Raw genomic sequence first — 18,423 nt, 5'->3', positions numbered from 1 at the left:
TTCTAGATTAGGATGCTCTTTTGCTTGCTTTCCCTCTCTGCCGTGCGCGTGCTACACGGTTTGGAGCACAGTCTCTGCCTCGCGTACACGCTCGCTTTAGATTCCGGGAGATTTTAACTAATTTGTGGCACAACTAGTCGATCACGAGTGGCTCAACAGGTATATCTATAGATAAAATCTTTCTGGCATATAACCAACATGGTGTTGTGTCGAATTTTGACCCCCTGCCAAATTATTACCCCCCTCGTTGAAGTCAGTACCTGATTGCCTTATCAGGTACTGGCTTCAATGCCCTAATGTCCTACCCAATGTCCTACTGGAATTTAGCATGACCGGCAGAACACCTGGTTAACACTAGCGTGTGGCATGTGAGCGTGTGAAACCAATCAAATGAGTATGTCTTATGGCCAAGGTCAAGAGTGAGAGTTGGCAGATATGTAGTAGCCTACAGAGCAAAATGCTGTTTATTTTTTAATGATCAATCTCTGTCTCCTTTACTAACAGTAACACAGGACATATTTGTGTCAGTATGGGAGAGAGAGCAATTATAATAAATGCATGTAGTGGTCTGTATCAGTGGCCCAAAGAAAAACGTTGTAGCACATAGAACATCAAACCTCATTTTGTAAAAGTAAATAATAAAATATTTACTGAATCCTGTATTTTGAATGCTGACTGTAGTGAGTTGTATCATTTTTTTGATTTCTTATATTATACATGTAGAACATATCTTAATAACATTTTAGTAAAAACACCACATTTTGAATGAAAAAAACACAACGCTTTGATTAAGGTAGGGTGAACATATTTTGATTACCAAAAACCAGGACACTCCGCCCGGAAAAATAGATACTCGAAGTTTACTAAAAGATTCCTTATTAATTTTTCATACTTTTAAAGTACTATGGCTCCTCTGTTTGGATAGAAAATCATTATATTACAAGGCACAAAATCAGATAGGCTTCTCAGAGGTTACTCAACATGTTTTATTATGACAGGTTTCAAAAAAAATGATAGAAATAATGTCTCTTCTGTATTAGAAATATAAAGATATAAATAATAAATAACTAAAAGAAATACCTCCATATTGAACAAAAATATCTCTCACAATTTTACAAAAACGAACTAACAAAATATATTTATATCTTTAGTTTTCTTCCTCTTTATCCTTTTTTTCTTTCTCATCCTCCTTGTTTGCCCATCTATATTTTGCTGTAGAGCTGATCTTTCTAGCAGTTTTTTGAAAACCAGGACATCTTCATCACTTCATAAAAAACAGCAAGAACAGGACGTGAAAACAGGACATGTCCTGAGAAAACAGGTCCGTTAGTCACCCTAAAGGGATAGTTCACTTTGAAATTAATTTTTAATATGTTTTAGCTTACCTCAAGGGCATCCAAGATGTAGGTGTCTTTGTTTCCGCAGCATTTTCAATTTTGACATTTTTTGGTCAAGCCGTTGTTGTCTGCCAGTCCTATAATGCAGTTTTAGGGGGTCCACCTCAAAGAGCATGCACAGAGAAGTAAAAATTAAACATGATTTAATGACTCGTGAATGTACACACCGATGGCCTAAGACACGAAACGAGCAGTTTGTGTGAGAAAACGAACAGTATTTAGTTTTTACCTCTTGTTAACAGCCGTCGAACTGATCTGAATCAGATGTCCAACTGAACCGTCTCCTGACGTTACGCCGGAAGTGATCTCTCGCGCGTCTACTTCACGCATTGTTAATGCAGTTTTATGCAGTTTTTGTTTACACGCTCCGTGTAAACAATGCGTGACGTAGACGCATGTTTTGATATGTAATTGAAGAAATTCCTCAATTCAACTCAAATTAGACTGACACCTTGTGGTTAAAATTAGAAAAACACAAGCTGTGTTTGAACCTGTGTAAGTGGCAACTGCTTGCTGTATTGTAGCCTATATATTATGCCCCCAAAGAACTATAAAAGCATTAATGATCTTGATAAACAAGCACACTTCCCATACTCATCCCATATGATACAATAATTTATTATAGCCATCAGCATCCATATCCAACATGCTCTCTGTCTCTATAACACTTTCAAAATGGAAACACATAGGCTGATTAAACGTGTAAGAAATTTCACTAAAATATCTAATCGAGTATAAATCGTGTAGTATTTTATGTTATCTGTGAAATGTCATGTTGAAACAGAGCTGCTCCCTTTGGGGTTCCAGATACTGCAAACGGATTAGCCTAAACAGAAAGAACCCCATCCCACCCATCTCCGACTAAGATCAATAGCTATCTAAATATCAATTAGCTACCCTGAATGCCCTTTATCAGCATGAGGTCTCACTGCGATACAAGAGTGCTCAGTGCTTGTTAATGACATTCTTTAACTGTGAAAATGTAAATGGTAAAAGTAAGTGGTGACATGTTATAAAACAAAACTATAAACAAGGGTCTTCACAGTCTAATGGTCTAATGTGGCTTGGAGAAAAAGACATCAAGCCTGACATCAACATCTGATGTGAAATCCACTTTGGACATGCCTATTTAAGAATTCATGAAAAAAAGGAACAGACCAGCTAAAAGTCCACTATAGAATTCATTAAAGTTATATTAATTAAAACCCCATTTTATTATTATTTTTAATATTTATTATTATTATTGTTTTATGACAACTTATTTTGTCCACATTAAACAAAAGCCATGCAACAATCCTATAAAAATGAATATGGTGTGACTGAGGAATGAATGTGAAGTAATATTTCTTAGATTAAGTGGAGGAAGCAGCTAGTTTTTTTTTTTTTTAAATATTTATTACAAACATAATTATACTATTACTATTCATACCATCACTGTGTGAAATGGGCTGCCATCGACTCCCATTCAGGAATAATAATGATGATGATGATGATTAGAATGGTGATGATAAAAATAAAGTAAACTAACAATTACAATAGGGCAGTCCCTTTTGGGTCTTATAGATACATACTGTCAATGTCGATGCCAAAAAAATGCACTTCATAAATATACTACTCTTCGCTATTGATGTAATTATTAGATAGAAAATTTGAAAAAATAAAAAAATATATATTATGTGTGCAATTATAACTTTCCCCCCAATTTTCTCAGGTTGATGGCCACCCGGTCCATGTGGCGTCAGTCCCTCCGCGCAGATCCCGGATGGAGCGGCCATTGGGCGGAAGTGAACAGAGGTGCACAATAACTGCGGGCTGGGAAGAGGAAAAAAAAATATATACACACTTTGAAATTAATTTACAGCATTGTGACAGCATTGGATTAAACCTCAAACCCGCAGAGCCTCCAATACTCTCGGAATCATCCTCAGGCTGGACTTTTAGTGCGCTCGAGAGGACCGGATCGCCAGAATCAAGTCGTGGAACTTGCTGAAAAAAAGCGCAGTTCAGCCTGCACGGAGCCGAGAGGAACCCACGGGCTTCGGGTTACGCCGTGCACCTTCGCTGCTGGTTCAGTTTTTCTTTGCAAGACTCTTGCTGAATCTAAAGAGGCCCTCTTGATGAATTATGTCTACCACCAGTATTGACCCACAGGTAGGTTGGAGTGGCACGGCGTCGCTAAGGCCTTTAGGAGGAGCAGGGAATGCGCGTGCAGCCTCCGCCGCTTCTGCGGAGACATGACGGGCATCAGCCTCTCTTTGCTTCACACCAGCGCGATGGCTAACGAGTTAGCATTTTTTTCCCCACTCGTTTAATTGAATATTACATCGCGTTTCCTCTGTCCAAACAGACCTTTCCTTAATTCCTTAATTCATTTAACTACACAATCTCTCATCAGCTTCCGAGAATTATAACCAGTTTCCTCTGGACTTGGGCTGATCTGCGTGGTCGACGGAATCTTAAGCTGTCCGAGTGAATGTGCATTACTTGATTAACTAAATAAATGTCAATGTTAGCCCCCCGTTTAAAAAAAAATAATAATAACGAGTGTCGAGCGACCCCTGATTGTGCATTGATTTATTGATGATGCTCTGATGGAGTCGATGTAGATTAAGAGCATGAAGTATTTACATGTTAAGCAGGAAGAGCTTGTGTTTAAAACTACGATTCAAATGTGTTAATTTTTTATCTTGTTGTTTCTATCCACCTCTGATCACTTACTGAATGAGAAGACATCCAAAGGGCAAGACGCTAAAGGTAAGTTATGTCTATACAGATTTATTTATTTATTTAACGGCCAGGATATTGTTTCTCATTAAATCACATATAATTTCACCATAGTAGATGCTCTTAGCTATGGTCTGTTAAGTAAAATTTGGGCATTCTTTCTCTGTGACTTGTATCAAGTGAAGTCTAGCCTGGTTGGTGTGTTTCTCATACATCATCCAAATGTTGCCTGAGAGCTCATTCAATCACCTGATGGGGCAAATAGCTCCTTCTGGAGTCCAGAACTGCTCCTGTTGGATTAACACTACCCCGACACATCTATTGGCACTGAGAGCTTGGCTTTTGAGCACATTTATTAGATAATGCTTCATAACTTTGTGGCATTTACTACTGTAGTTGTGTCTTTTGGGCTTGGGTGATTTTTAGATGGTCCTTTTCATCCATGACTGTATGTCTGAAGTATTGTGGTACTCAGACAGAACATGTGGTGAATGAGTCAATGAGATCAGTGTGTGGTGAAATGCATATTACTAGTTATTTATCATTTGTTAAAGATCTAAAATGTGAATGGCATAGCTGCATTGGTTAAGTGATATTTTTCACAGGAAAGAGAGGGCTGTTGAGTTTAGCACATGGTTTGAGTTTATTATCAGATGTGGTAAAATGAAAAGTAATCCTGATGTTAAGTATTCTCTTTTTTTTAGTGCAAAATGGCTCTCTCCATCAGAAGGAAACGGTCCACGACAATGACTTTGAACCATACCTCACTGGCCAGTCTAATCCGGTGAGAAAAGTCTGTTTTTCTTAGGGTATGAAAATGAGAAAAATATTTTATTTTAACATGCAGTCTCTAAAAACAAGTCTCATTATTTTACACAATTTTGATAGTCCATTAATGTATCTTATTTTAAGGATGTTTAGATATTAAAAATAATATGTGATATTTAATGCATTATGCAAGTAAAATCAGCACAGTGCTTTCACCAATGTATAATTCTAAAATAACTTTTTTTGCTGTTGTGCTAACCACTATATTTGTCTGTCATTTTTTTTAAATACCAGTACATTACCATAACCACATTACGTTGCTAAAAGGAACTGATTGTATAATATTTCTATAACATCATTTTATTTTTAAAATACAGTTTCACATCTGCAGTTTCATGTCATGTGAAATGAGTATATTTAGTATTTTGTCGTTATAAGTTCTAACATGCATTTCTGGTATTCCCCCAGAATAACAGTTACCAATCCATGACCGACCCATACCTGTCTAGCTACTATGCCCCCTCGATTGGGTTCCCGTACCCCCTCAGCGAGGCACCCTGGTCGACCGGCGGAGACCCGCCGATCCCGTACCTCACTCCGTACGCCCCTCTTAGCAATGGAGACCATCACTTCATGCATGACACTGTGTTTGGACAGCCTGGGGGTCTGGGCAGTAGCATCTATCCACACCGCTTTAACTTTTTCCCTGAAAATCCCGCGTTTTCCGCCTGGGGTACGAGCGGCTCCCAGGGTCAGCAGACTCAGAGTTCTGCATACGGGGGCAGTTACAGTTACCCACCTAGTTCTTTAGGTGGCACACTAGTGCCTGATGGGCAAACGGGCTTCCCCAGCGACACCTTGAATAAGGCGCCAGGTATGAATAGCTTAGAGCAGGGCATGGTGGGGCTGAAGATTGGCGGCGACGTGACTGGAGGTGGTTCTGGAGTGAAGACGGTGGGCTCTGTTATCGGAGGTGGGCCAGTGGCGGCGGTGGCCACGGGTAATGGTGGTACTCCTATCGGGCTGCCGCCCAACAAACCCACGTCCTGGGCAGCCATCGCTAGCAAACCAGCCAAGCCTCAGCAGCTGAAGATAAAGAGCAAGCCAGGGATGCCCATGGCTGGAGGCACCCTGCCCCCGCCACCCATTAAACACAACATGGACATTGGCACTTGGGATAATAAGGGGCCCGTGACTAAAGTGGCCTCGCCACTACCGCCCCACCACCAGCAGCCTCCCCTCCACTCCCAGGGTCACCTACCACCTCACCCTCACGGGCTGCCGCCCCCACCTCAGCCCCCCATGCCTTCCCATGCCCAATCGCTTGCCCAGCAGATGGCGATGCAGGGTCCGCCCCCTCCACAGCCTTACCAGAACCACAACCCTGCTCCTCCCCCTCAAACCCGGTGGGTCGCCCCGCGTAACCGCAACCCCGGGTATGGCGGGGGTGGCAGCGTGGACAGCAGCGGCTCCTCGAGCGGCGGAGGGATCGGCAACGGCGGCGGAGGCGGCCTCCCGGGCTCTGGTGGCGGCGAGTCCCATCCGGTCCTGGAAAAGCTGCGTGCGGCGCACAGCTACAACCCCAAGGACTTCGACTGGAACCTGAAAAACGGCCGGGTGTTCATCATTAAGAGCTACTCTGAGGACGACATCCACCGCTCCATCAAGTACTCCATCTGGTGCAGCACGGAACATGGTAACAAGCGGCTAGATTCTGCCTTTCGGGCCATCAACGGCAAAGGTCCCGTCTACCTGCTTTTCAGCGTCAATGGCAGCGGACACTTCTGCGGCGTGGCGGAGATGCGCTCGCCTGTAGACTACGGCACCAGTGCGGGTGTTTGGGCGCAGGACAAATGGAAGGGCAAATTCGACGTGGACTGGCTGTTTGTTAAAGACGTGCCCAACAGCCAGCTCAGGCACATCCGCCTGGAGAACAATGACAACAAGCCCGTGACCAACTCCCGTGACACGCAGGAGGTGCCTCTGGAGAAGGCCAAGCAGGTGCTGAAGATCATCGCCACCTACAAACACACCACCTCTATCTTCGATGACTTCTCACACTACGAGAAACGGCAGGAGGAGGAAGAGGTGGTAAGAAAGGTAATGTATATGCTTTCATCTTGAAAATTCAGCTGGGTTTTTTTTTTAAGAGTATTTAACAGCTGCATTGTTTGGCACTTACATGGGTACTAATATTGATGCAGATTGTTTTTTTTTTTTTTTTTTTTTAATTGATGTTATTGTCTTTTATGCTTTAGAGCTGTGTATACGGAAGGAAAATATTTCTATATAGACCCTGTTGAGGTGAATGACCATAAGCAGCGATTAACCAAAGAACTTTGAACTGCATGTGATGGGTTCAGGCTAATGTTCATGTCACAGAAACTTCCTATGTAAAGGTTACAGCTGTTTATAGGTGCCGTAGATCACATCTTGGTTCTTTTTGAATGGTTGATGCTCATTGCTTTGGTCTTTTCATTATTCTGTCTTTGATGCTTTGTCCAGAGGTGGTGTTTAATATTGTGCTTCTACTACAGCTTTAGTCGAATTTCATGCTGCAAATAAATTGAATTTTATTAGTCAGCCATTTGGAGACAGTAAGAATTTGGCTTAATCTGGCCCCACTCTGTTTGCTCATTTTAAATGTAATTTTATTATTTAAAACATTTTATTCTCTGTAAATTATTTCTGTTTTTGACAGGTTATGGATGGATAAGACAATCAAATTTGGTTGTTTTTTGTTGAGAATTCTATTTAGTAGGGGTGTAGCAATATATTGTCTCAATATTTTGCAATACAAATATGCAACAGTATCGTGAATGGTGACATTATGTATTGTGTGTATATAACACAAAAATCAAAATTCAAGTGTCAGTACTACATTAAACTACTATATAATGTACAGTAATGCAATGGGGGAATATTTGTGTGTCCTGATAATGCTAAATGTGTTATGTTACCAGTAAAAAGTGGCCTACACTATATTAAATATCTAGTCAGTGACCGTGCAAGCATATTCATTTAATATAATTCTATATTTTCAGCTTCAGAATCATTAATATTTTTATTCTGGTATCACTATTGTCTTGTGCATTGGGTTACCAGCACCAAGTCTAAGCCTATTCATTTCCAGTCCCAATGTAATATTCAAATGTAGCATTTTAATCAACAGTATTTTTTTGTATGTATGTAATTTGTTTATATTTTTTTGTATTATATGTATCGAATCGTGACTTGAGGGTATCGTTATTCTCCGAGAATTTAGTGAAGACAAGGTGCTGATGTTTTTGATTTGTTGCAAAGGATTATTGATTTGAAACACTCTCTTTCATCTCCATTGACAGAACCTAGAGCCTGCTCCTCTCCAGAGCCGATCCCGACTGGATCAAGTAAGCTTTCCTTTTTAATTTATTTTAGAAAAGTCAAATGTTTATAAAAGTTTATTTAACTTCAAAAAGGCTATGATTTAATTAAAAGCACTCCATGTTTAAAACTAAAAACACAGCATTGATGCATGTTCTACTGGCTCGCACATTTTTACCTAAGCGATGGCTCATTGATTTACTGTTGATGAAATATGACAATCAAACCTGCAAACTTGCTGCATTGAATACAGGGTTTAATAGAGACATTGCATTTTCACTCAGCCGGTGGATCGAAAATATGTTAATGTACAATCTAAAAAATTAGGAATACATAAGATATTTATATTATAATTATCCATTTTTTTTTGATAATTATAATATACATTTTTTTATCCACTCATCCCTTTTTTTAAAAATCAGGCAGAAATGGGAGTATTATCATTTTATATAAAATTGTTTAAATTTCATATTAGGGTTTGAAGCCTTAAATTTGATTAAAAAAAAAAAACCCAGTTAAATACATCTATTAATTTAGTTACCTAAATTGTCAGTTAAAGTTAAATTGCCTAATTGAGTGTAAGTCTTTTTAAATAACCAAATGATGAAGAACTGGAAAATTAATGGAAATTGGTCAATTTTTTTGCTGTGTGAGAAAGAAAAAAAAACAGTTTGAGAAATTTTTGATTGCTTGATTGCAGTGGAAGTATTTTGAAATAAAGTTGTGTACATCAAAGTGACCTCCCTCCATTTTTCTCTCTCTCTCTTTATATCTCTCTCTCTCTCCCACAGGAACGCCAGAACCGAAATAAACAATAGAAGGCTGCCCCCTACAGCTGATGAGCAGTTGTTTTAGGACTGACCATTTAAAAATGAAATTTAAAGAGGACACAAGATGAAATTTAAAAAATAAACAATCATTATGTTTTTCTATTTAATTCTGGTGACTTCAGCCAGTGTCAGACTCGAGCCTCTGCGCCTCCTGCTTTACCTGTGGGGGCTGAAGTCGATTAGCACCTCTCAATGTCGCGTCATCGTTTCGATTTCTTTTTTTCTTTCTCTTTTTTTTTCTTTCTATCATTTGGTGTTGTTTTCATGCACCTCCCTCCCCCCTTTGACCAACCGATATCTGTACACACTGTCTATTATTTCATCCTAAATATTTGTTTCTCTAGCCCCACTGCTCCTCATCATGAGTGGGTAGTGAACTCTGTGACACTTGTATGTATGTGTGTGTATCAGGGATGGTGGTAGAGTGTATGTCAGTCATGTGATATGGCAGAAGTGTGTATGTGTGGGGGTGGGAGGGGATGTGTTCAGACTCCGTTCTGGTCAGGGGGGAGGGGCATCTCCAGCATCAGTAACTGTAACGGGCCAGTTTTACATTCTGTAGATCCAGAATGGTTTAAACCCATTTGTGGAGAATCGTGCAACTCCGTAGAAGGGACAATGAAATGTCTTGACATGAGATGATGTTATAAAAAAAAAATTATATTTTTGAATTATGTAACACTTGACTTTTTTTTTTTCTTTCCTTTTTTTTCAGTGACGAGCCACTTATGTCACGTTTTCTTTTTTCTTCTGTTTTTCCTGCTTGGAGCCTTAACATTTTAAAGCTACGGAAACCGTTTAATAATGGCTGTTCTATACCTCAATTGAAACAGCATTATCAGGGAGACGACATCCCATGCATCCTTAACCAAGGGAAGTCAACATTGTCACTGGCTGGACTAAAAAAAAAGTAGTAAAACTAATGTTTTCATTATGGTTCAGAGCCCGGTGCTCAGACTCTGTTCCTATTCATGCTTAATGTTTAAAGAGCAGAAATGTAACTACTTACTGTTCCAACCCCGCCCAGCAGAGGTCGCTGTTTCTTTAAGCCAATCTGAGAGATGTAGCAATTCACTGCTTTATTATTTGAAGTCACTTTAGATGCATCACCTTTTTTTTGTTGTTCCTTGTCCTTTCTTAACAGATTTCATTTTATCGCTTTTTCCTCCCCCATGTCCTCAGTATATTGCTAAGCTTTAACGTAGGATCATATAATTATAACAATAACGAAGAACGCCTCAAAACGTGTAACCTGAAAATTAATGTTACTGATTTACTGTTAAAAGTAAGAAAAAACAAAAAAAGAGTATATGGTTTCTGTGCGTGATTTTTTTAGGACCTGCTTGCTGTTTTGTGTGTTTGTGTGTGGGAGAGCGGACTTGAACCGTGTGAGGGTTTCAGATTTCTATAGTCATATAACAAAAGATTCATGGAAAATATATGAAATACTAAAAATATTAAAAAAGAGTTACAAGACAAACATTTAAGTCACCCCTGAAATGAATATGCATTGTATTGGAAGGTCACTATCTATCACGTTCTTAGATTTGATCATGCTCATTATTAAAATAATATTATATGGTGTAATTGGTGTTCTTTTTACTGGCTTTTGTTGCTCTGCTAATTGTTTTTGCTCAAAGATGCACTGTATCAATCGTTCACCTGCTCACACCCACCTGAACGCATTTAAAGTTAAGAAAGCACCTTTGACGAAGACATGATAAACGTGCTTAACTTTGCAATGATGGACATATATTTGTTTTGTTTTTTGTTTTTTTTATCTCAAAATAACCCAGGATATATATTTTTGCCACTGTCCCTTTTGAAAACTGTAAAATAAGTTTACAAATAGAGCTAATTATAACAAATGTTTAAAAACTGTAATCCCCTCATGGTCTCGATATATTCAACAATGCATTATAAATGTTTGTTTTGCCCAAATTTTAAAACGGTTCATATTTGTCATCAAAATTCTAAGGTTGAGTTATTGGTCATTTTCAGTTATCAATGCGAAGAATATTTTACACACTCCTACTTTGCCTTGAAGAGAGTGAGTAGTGTTTATACAAGCATTGTGCTGTAAGCCTTACAGTAAAGATTGAATGGTGTAAAATTGGTAGCCCATTTTATTCATGTGCACATCTGGCACTTCCTCAGACTGCGGAGATTTAACACCTGTAATTCAAGTAAAAGGCCAATGAGAGTATCTGTTGTGGTTAAACTCTTAGGTCTTTGGCATGTGTGGCACATAGCGGTATGATTTGCTTTAGGTTGTATGAAGAACATTAAAATGTGTTGAATTTATCATTGAAACTGCTGGAAGTTAGAATCAGATAACCATCTCAATTGATTGGCTGCCATATTGTTGTACTCATCCAGCGCGTCATAGTTACAAGAGGATGATTATCCGAAGTTCGGGGATAGAAGCAAAATTTCTATAGACAGGTGACAGGGTTTAATAAGGGTTTATTGACAGGCAAACAAAAAAGCATGGAAGGAAGTGACAAGTCTTGGTAGAAGATGTGCATTTTGAAAACAATAAATCCTGCGCTAAATGTTATTCACAATAATGTCTTCCTGAATTTAAGTTGATGTTTTGCAGTATTTTTTATCTAAACATTCCTATATTTCAGTTAAATGCAGGTGCACTCCATTACAAAATCAGAGAGGCCTGTGTTTGTTTTTAAACCATTACCAATAAGACCAAATAGGGATCACAAAACATGATGATGCAGGTAGTATTGAATAGATTCGCCTTTCTTTTACAGGCTAGAATATTGACTTGGATCATTGACTTCGGTTTTGCAGCGTTTTCTGAGTTGCAATGGGAACCAAATGTCCACAGAAACCATTATCTGATGTTCTGAATATTGTCTGCATCAGCAAATCCATATCAAATGAATCTAATAATTGAACTGTGTTAATTTTTACTATTATAGACATTGGTAGACTTAGTGAAATTCAAAATAAAACGGTAATATATTATGAATTAGAAGAGAAATTTCACATTCCTGTCAGCTCCCAAAATTAATATTCCTATCATGCGCCAGCAACCCAAGCGGCCTCAGTTCCTGTTTAGCTCTGTGACTTTACGAGAGAATAACCGCGCATTCTTCTCTCCGGATCTGCGCATCACTCGTGCTGCTGCTCATTTTTATAAACGAGGCAGATTTGCCGTGTTAAGGCCCCTCTCTTGGCATTCACCGCGTGCCTTAATTGTATGGATATTAAATCAAGGTCCGCCGTGAACACGCAGAGTGGCGGGCCCATGTCACCACCCTCCATGACGCGCGCACACCAGAGCAGGCTCCTCATCAAAGAGTACCGCAAAGAGGGATGGCGTAATGCGGTTTGACAACACACAGACGACAAAAACGTCAAAATAATAATCACAATAATGTTACTATAATGTGTTCTATTTCAATATCGCGTGAACCAGTAAAATATCCAATGATAGCTTATATTGCGCAGACCAGGCCAACCATTGGCCTATATTCACTCCCTTTAAGAGCTGCTCTGGGAGTCTGTAGCCTATATGATTCTGCAGCCTCAATTCAAGCAGCCATGGCTATTGTCCTCCTTCTTTTGAGTCACTGGGATTTGTGTGCCAGTGGCAGTACGGTTAGGAATTGAAAAAGGATGTCGATGCCCCAAATAAAGCATTATCAAGAATGAATCGGTGTCGAATAAACCAAGGAATTGCATCGCAGGCGACAGAATACAATGAAGAAGATAGGCTAGTATCCGTCCGAAGGGCGCGCATTGTTATGATTCTCACTCATTTTGCTGACCTCTGCACTAGCGCATCCCTCGGACTACATCAAGTGTAAACACACTTTTAAAATCTAACAAAAAAAAACAATCAACTGTTTTTCAAAAAGCTGTCAACCAACCTTATTCAAAATAATATCACCGCCGAAACAAGCAAAATGACTGAAACATCACTACAGTCCCTGTAAACACGATGCTCCATTTTCTCCGTCGAGCATCTTTTGAGCTGCCACCGTATCCCTCCTGCATCCCGCAACGAGCAATGAGGTCACGTCTGTCTTTTATCGCTGAAACACACTGATTGTATCCAGGTTTTCATCGTAATCGACTTCTGCTGCAGTGTTCAATGGTCTCGTTTGCGCCTTAGTTGCGCTGATGATCCCTTCTGAAGAGATTAGTGCTTCCTCGCGTCCCCGCGCGCTCGCCCTCCTCTGCTGATAGGACTCAAGCGCGAGAGGATTACATCGGGACATGGTGACGTCATGACCCGCACTGAAGGCCCCCTCCTCTCCGTTTAACCAAATCTCCATCAGTACGATGCCCTTGAAAACCAGTGAGGCTGACATTCGGAGGACTGAGAGCCATTTGCGCCCTTTAAATTCAGTTGAGTGGCTGTAGCTTCTCAAAATTGTTCTATAAACACTGCTGCTGTTGGTGGGCTATCAAACCTGTAGTGCACGCGGAGCTATTAAAGAAGGATTAAGGATGTATTAGCATAGCCTAAGTCTAAACTAGGCCTTTGTAAGTTAAATATATTAGAATAATTCCTAAAGAAATATGAAACATTTGTAATGAGATTCGAGTGTGAATTATTCATTGATGTCAATTGAGTTAGGTTATACAGTCAAATAAGTGGCATCTCTCTCGCACAGTTTTGTGGCGCACCTAACCACCAAACATTATAGGCTAAAGCTATAATAAAGTGATAAATAAGTAAATAGACTGCTTTTTGTCGACGTTCATTAGAAGACTGAAGTCTTAATAGGAGATAAAATCCCAAGCGCATGGTTGCAGTCCAAATATAGGCTAGGCACTTTAATTATAGCGACTAACCTGGATTAGGCTATTTTGTAGCGTGAGTTTCCAAAAATGATTGCTTACCAATTGAGAATTGTAAACAAATAGACCCATCCAATTTCTTCAAATGAGAGCAAGTGAGAGGAAGGGAAGAAAAAGGATTCGAATATTTCGTAAGCATGGGAGGGGAGCCCATATAACCCACATGCAATTTCATGGACCTGCGTTTGCTGCAGTAGCTATAATCCACCATCTTTAATTCCCTCAGTTCGACTGTAAATGTGTAAAATCTAAGAATAGATGTTCAACCGGAAAAACGGTTTTATTCTTTCCCTGGAGCGATATTTTTGGCCTACTTGCTTCTCCATTGAGCAAGGGAGGAGTTTTGTCTTTGCATTACAATAAGAACCGGACCATTCATCCCGTGCGTCCCTGCTCTTCAACGGCCTGTCCACCCCACGCCGCGACCGGGCCTCTCCATAAGACACCACAACACTTGCAAGTCAGTGCAGGAGGGAGGCAGGGCCGCGATTTAGCGGCTTTGTCATTGACGAGGAGTCAAGATAATGTAGATGAATAAGAGCTGAGAAAGCCCATTGAGTTTAAGTACTGCCTGCACCTGCTTCTACTGTCATGTATAGGCTATATAACCTTGCTGCCGAGGTCAAAGACGCCCCATATTCTTTAAGGGATTATTAAAAGACATTCAATCCTGCTCGTTTAGAAAACGATAGCTACTTAAAGGGATAGTTCACTTTGAAATTAATTTTTGATGTTTTAGCTTACCTCAATTGCATCCAAGATGTAGGTGTCTTTGTTTCCAAAGTATTTTCAATTTTGACATTTTTCGGTCAAACCGTTGTTTTCTGTCAGTCGTATAGTGCAGTTTTAGGGGGTCCACCTCAAAGAGCATGCACAGAGAAGTCAAAATTAAACATGATTTAATGACTCGTAAATGTAAGTACACATTGATGGCCTAAGACACGAAACGAGCGGTTTGTGTGTATGTAAATCGCGAGAAAATTGAGATTTTAACCAAGGAAACGGAACGTGTCAGCAGGGGTGAGCTGGGAGTCGCGAGTCAATCGTGTCATATCCGCTTACCTCGGTTTCCGCTCTTACTACATGTAGTCCTGGACAAATGCGGTAGTTGTAATTGTGCGTTAGCGTCTATCAAACGACAGCTTGTTTCGCGCATTTGTTATGGAATGGAGCACATATATTCTTTTCATTTATTCTCGGAATGTGAACTGTTGGCTGTAAAGGGGGTCGCACACCGGACGAGAAGCGCCGCGCCACGTTTAGGACAACTGCGCAGTAACGTTATCGAACACCGGACGCGTGCGTTCTCATCAGTGCATGGCCAGCAATATTGTTATGTTTAATGACAGAAAATGAAGATAATGTCTGTTCTATGTTATTGTACTGTACAATTAAATACAATCATTGCTGAGTTTGCATTCTGAAAACTTTACCTCAGAGAATCCGTTCACAGAATGAATTGAGAATCTCACCTGAAAAATCTAATAATAATCAGTAATTGTCATTCAAGCAGCTGATTTCTGTAAATCACTGCAAAACTAAATGCATATTGCAGCATAGGGCAAAGTCAGGATCCATTAGCAACGGTTTGAGGCAAAAATAATGACAATTTTATATAAAACTATGTAAATGGCGGGCGCTCTGTGGCGCAGGAGGGTTTTGAACACGGTCCTGAAACGTTGCTGGGCGCCGCGGACAGACGCCGAATGGCGCCGCCGATATGTACACTTACAGATAATAATGTGTTCGAATAATTAGGGACTTTAAGCAACAGCATCTGTGGAACGGCAACGGCATTCTGTCGGTCTATTGCGCATGCGCGACATTAACTGCTCCTTCGCGACGTTCTACTGTAACCGTCTACTACGGGAGAACAGCTGATTTGCCGTAGTCGTTACTACGTGACAGAATAAGAAAGTTAATGTTATGGTTTAGGTTATGTGGCATTGTAATCGTTTCTGTATATCATTAAATGCCTAAATCAACCCTTCTCTTACTTTTTAAAACCACTTTCTTTTTGTATTTAGTCTTATGATTAAATTATCCCCTATGCCGTCCTCTTTACTGTTGCTTAGTGATGTTTGCGCTCTTTAGCTACGGAAGTTAACTGTTTACTTTCGGCTGCCGTTGCCGTTCTATCAACAGCTGTTGCTTAAAGTCCCTATATTATGTGGTGCGACGCGGCGCTGCAGCTTCTCGTCCGGTGTGCGACCCCCTTAACGTTAATTTTGTGAAACTGTAGCTGTGGTTGAATACTTACACGACATAAAAAGATGTGTCAAATGTACATTGCAGACATCCCAAGTCTCCCGGAAGTTCCGGGAGTCTCCTGCATATTGATAGCGTTTCCCTGATGCCCGCAAATTAGTTCAAATCTCCCGGGATATAATGTTAGAGCGAGACATACTGCGCGCATAACATACAGCGCGCTGCGCGTGCACTGTACAGAGGGAGAGACTTTGCGAGTGTGCCTCGCGAACGCGAAAGTTAGCCTTCCCTCCCACCCCCACAATCTTGTTATCGAAATATACCTCCCGGAAATGAATTCTTGCAGGTTGGAATAACTGACATTAAATTGATTTTTTATTTTTATAAAGTTACCAAGGAGGACCAACCACGTCAACTCCTTGCAAGAGACCTGCCCCTTCAAACCCTCTCCACCACAGCTTCGTCCAGTGACTCGTACAGTAACATCTGTGATAACTAATTTACTTTAAAACCTGACTTTTCTTGCGCGGTTATTTCAGTTTAATAAAAAACAAGCATGTCATTAAACGCAACGTTTATAGAAATCGAACTTTACCTCATCCATGACAACGGCCTCATTATACTTCTGCGTCAACTCCACGGCGTAGCTACGTCGTCACTGCTACGGCGTCGTGGCCGTTTTATGCTTCTGCGTGAGGTTGTGGTGCATCGCGGTGCATTTCGCCGCCAGAACGCTAAGTTCGCGAATCTCTTTGGTTCCGTGCGCCGCGAGCGAAAGAGAGAGAATGTTGTTTTTGCAGCTGCGCCAGCTGGAGCTAATCGACTTTGAATAACAAGACGAAGCAAACTTTATCCCCACAGAATCAACACGGATGTCCAGGGCCCGTTCCACCCATAGACAGTAAAATAAAGGTTCCACCCGAGCTGCCATAACGATACCTGTTCGAATGACTTAAAGGATTTTTTCAGTCTCCACATGGAACTGTGCTATGCAGGATAATGTGTCCCGTGGCAGACTTGGTTAGTACTGTATTATCAATGATGTAACCGTGAACATTGTATTGAAAATAAACAACAAACTGTGTTTCAAAACAAACGTTGATTTATTGATTGATTGCAGTTTATTGCGAGCAAAAAAGAAAGAAAAGAATATAGACATATTAACAATGAAATAAAAAAACAGTTTATTTTTAGATTAATTCTTTATTTACTTTCTTTATAAGAGTATTATAATTATCAGAACAAGGGTGCAAATGTTAAAAATAGCGCTAATAGCGGGAGGGGGAAATCGGAAAAGCTACACTCCTGAAATTATGTATAATCTGACCAATCAAAGCCCTTGCGCGTAGTTACAAATTTTTGGAGGTGCACGTCGAGCTACGGCGGAGGGGTCGGAGGGGGGTTCGCGTCGACGGATAGGGGTCTGCGGGGGTACGCCGTCGATTCGACGCAGAAGCATAAAACAGGCTTTTCGATTCCTGTCTGACTGATTTATCCACGGTGGAGTTGAAAACAACAGTTCCCATCATTCCGCGTTCCTCCACGTCGTCATCAAGCAAAGCCATTGTTGTTGTTTTGAATGTAGCGCCCTCTAGCGGCATCTAAATCTTAGGTATTGCACCTTTAAATCATGTTTAATTTTGACTTCTCTGTGCATGCTCTTTGAGGTGGACCCCTAAAACTGCATTATGACTGACAGACAACAACGGTTTGACCAAAAAATGTCAAAATTGAAAATACTGTGGAAACAAAGACACCTACATCTTGGATGCCCTTGAGGTAAGCTAAAGCATATCAAAAATGAATTTCAAAGTGAACTATCCCTTTAATTAAATAAGTTGATTTTGGCGACAAAAACATACTATTATTGACTTAACAGGAAATTTAGGCCTACAAACAATTAGAGGCAGACTGTAAAACATATAGGCCTATATTGTTGGTTTATCTTTAAAAGTAAGTTACGTGGTTCCCATACAATTTTGAGTTCATTGACATTTAAAAAATGTAAGTTTATAGGGTACAATGAAGATAAACTCAAATTATTGTGTAATCTGAACCATATTAATTGTCTAAATTGGGGGAGGGGGCAAATATATGAAGCAACAATGAAAATAAATGTGCATAAAATAAATGTAGTGTATAGACATGAATATAAAAGCATCAACTGGAGGGAAAGAAACAGTTCCTTTCTTTTCTCTTTCTTTTTTACATTTTTCTTCCTCACCCATGCTTTTCCTTCTTTTCTGTCTTATTTTCATCCAGTTCAATAATTTTCTGCAACTTCCCTCTATTCCTCTCTTACT

At 40.1% G+C, this 18,423-nt stretch overlaps 1 protein-coding gene across 1 annotated transcript; it reads left to right on the top strand.

Annotated features, from left to right (window-relative positions):
• The first annotated feature begins 3,163 nt into the window (after nucleotides 1-3,163).
• ythdf1 (YTH N6-methyladenosine RNA binding protein F1) lies at nucleotides 3,164-9,209 on the top strand. The gene is made up of 6 exons (XM_039658001.2): nucleotides 3,164-3,548; nucleotides 4,127-4,151; nucleotides 4,826-4,905; nucleotides 5,358-6,989; nucleotides 8,234-8,278; nucleotides 9,044-9,209. Exons 1-6 carry the CDS (start codon nucleotides 3,522-3,524, stop codon nucleotides 9,068-9,070), a joined length of 1,836 nt encoding a protein of 611 aa, XP_039513935.1. The 5' UTR covers nucleotides 3,164-3,521; the 3' UTR covers nucleotides 9,071-9,209.
• Nucleotides 9,210-18,423: the final 9,214 nt, after the last annotated feature.

The sequence above is a fragment of the Pimephales promelas genome, chromosome 14, assembly GCF_988280905.1.
Source record: "Pimephales promelas chromosome 14, fPimPro1.hap1.1, whole genome shotgun sequence".
NCBI classification, from domain to species: Eukaryota; Metazoa; Chordata; class Actinopteri; order Cypriniformes; family Leuciscidae; genus Pimephales; species Pimephales promelas.
This window is presented reverse-complemented; position numbering and strand designations above follow the sequence as displayed.

Bases quoted from the DNA above. Each gene is read 5' to 3' on its own strand.
- ythdf1 (XM_039658001.2), top strand. From the start codon at position 3,522: ATGTCTACCACCAGTATTGACCCACAG. The intron at 3,549-4,126 runs GTAGGTTGGAGT...CTGAATGAGAAG, and splicing joins CCACCAGTATTGACCCACAG to ACATCCAAAGGGCAAGACGC. The intron at 8,279-9,043 runs GTAAGCTTTCCT...TCTCTCCCACAG, and splicing joins GCCGATCCCGACTGGATCAA to GAACGCCAGAACCGAAATAA.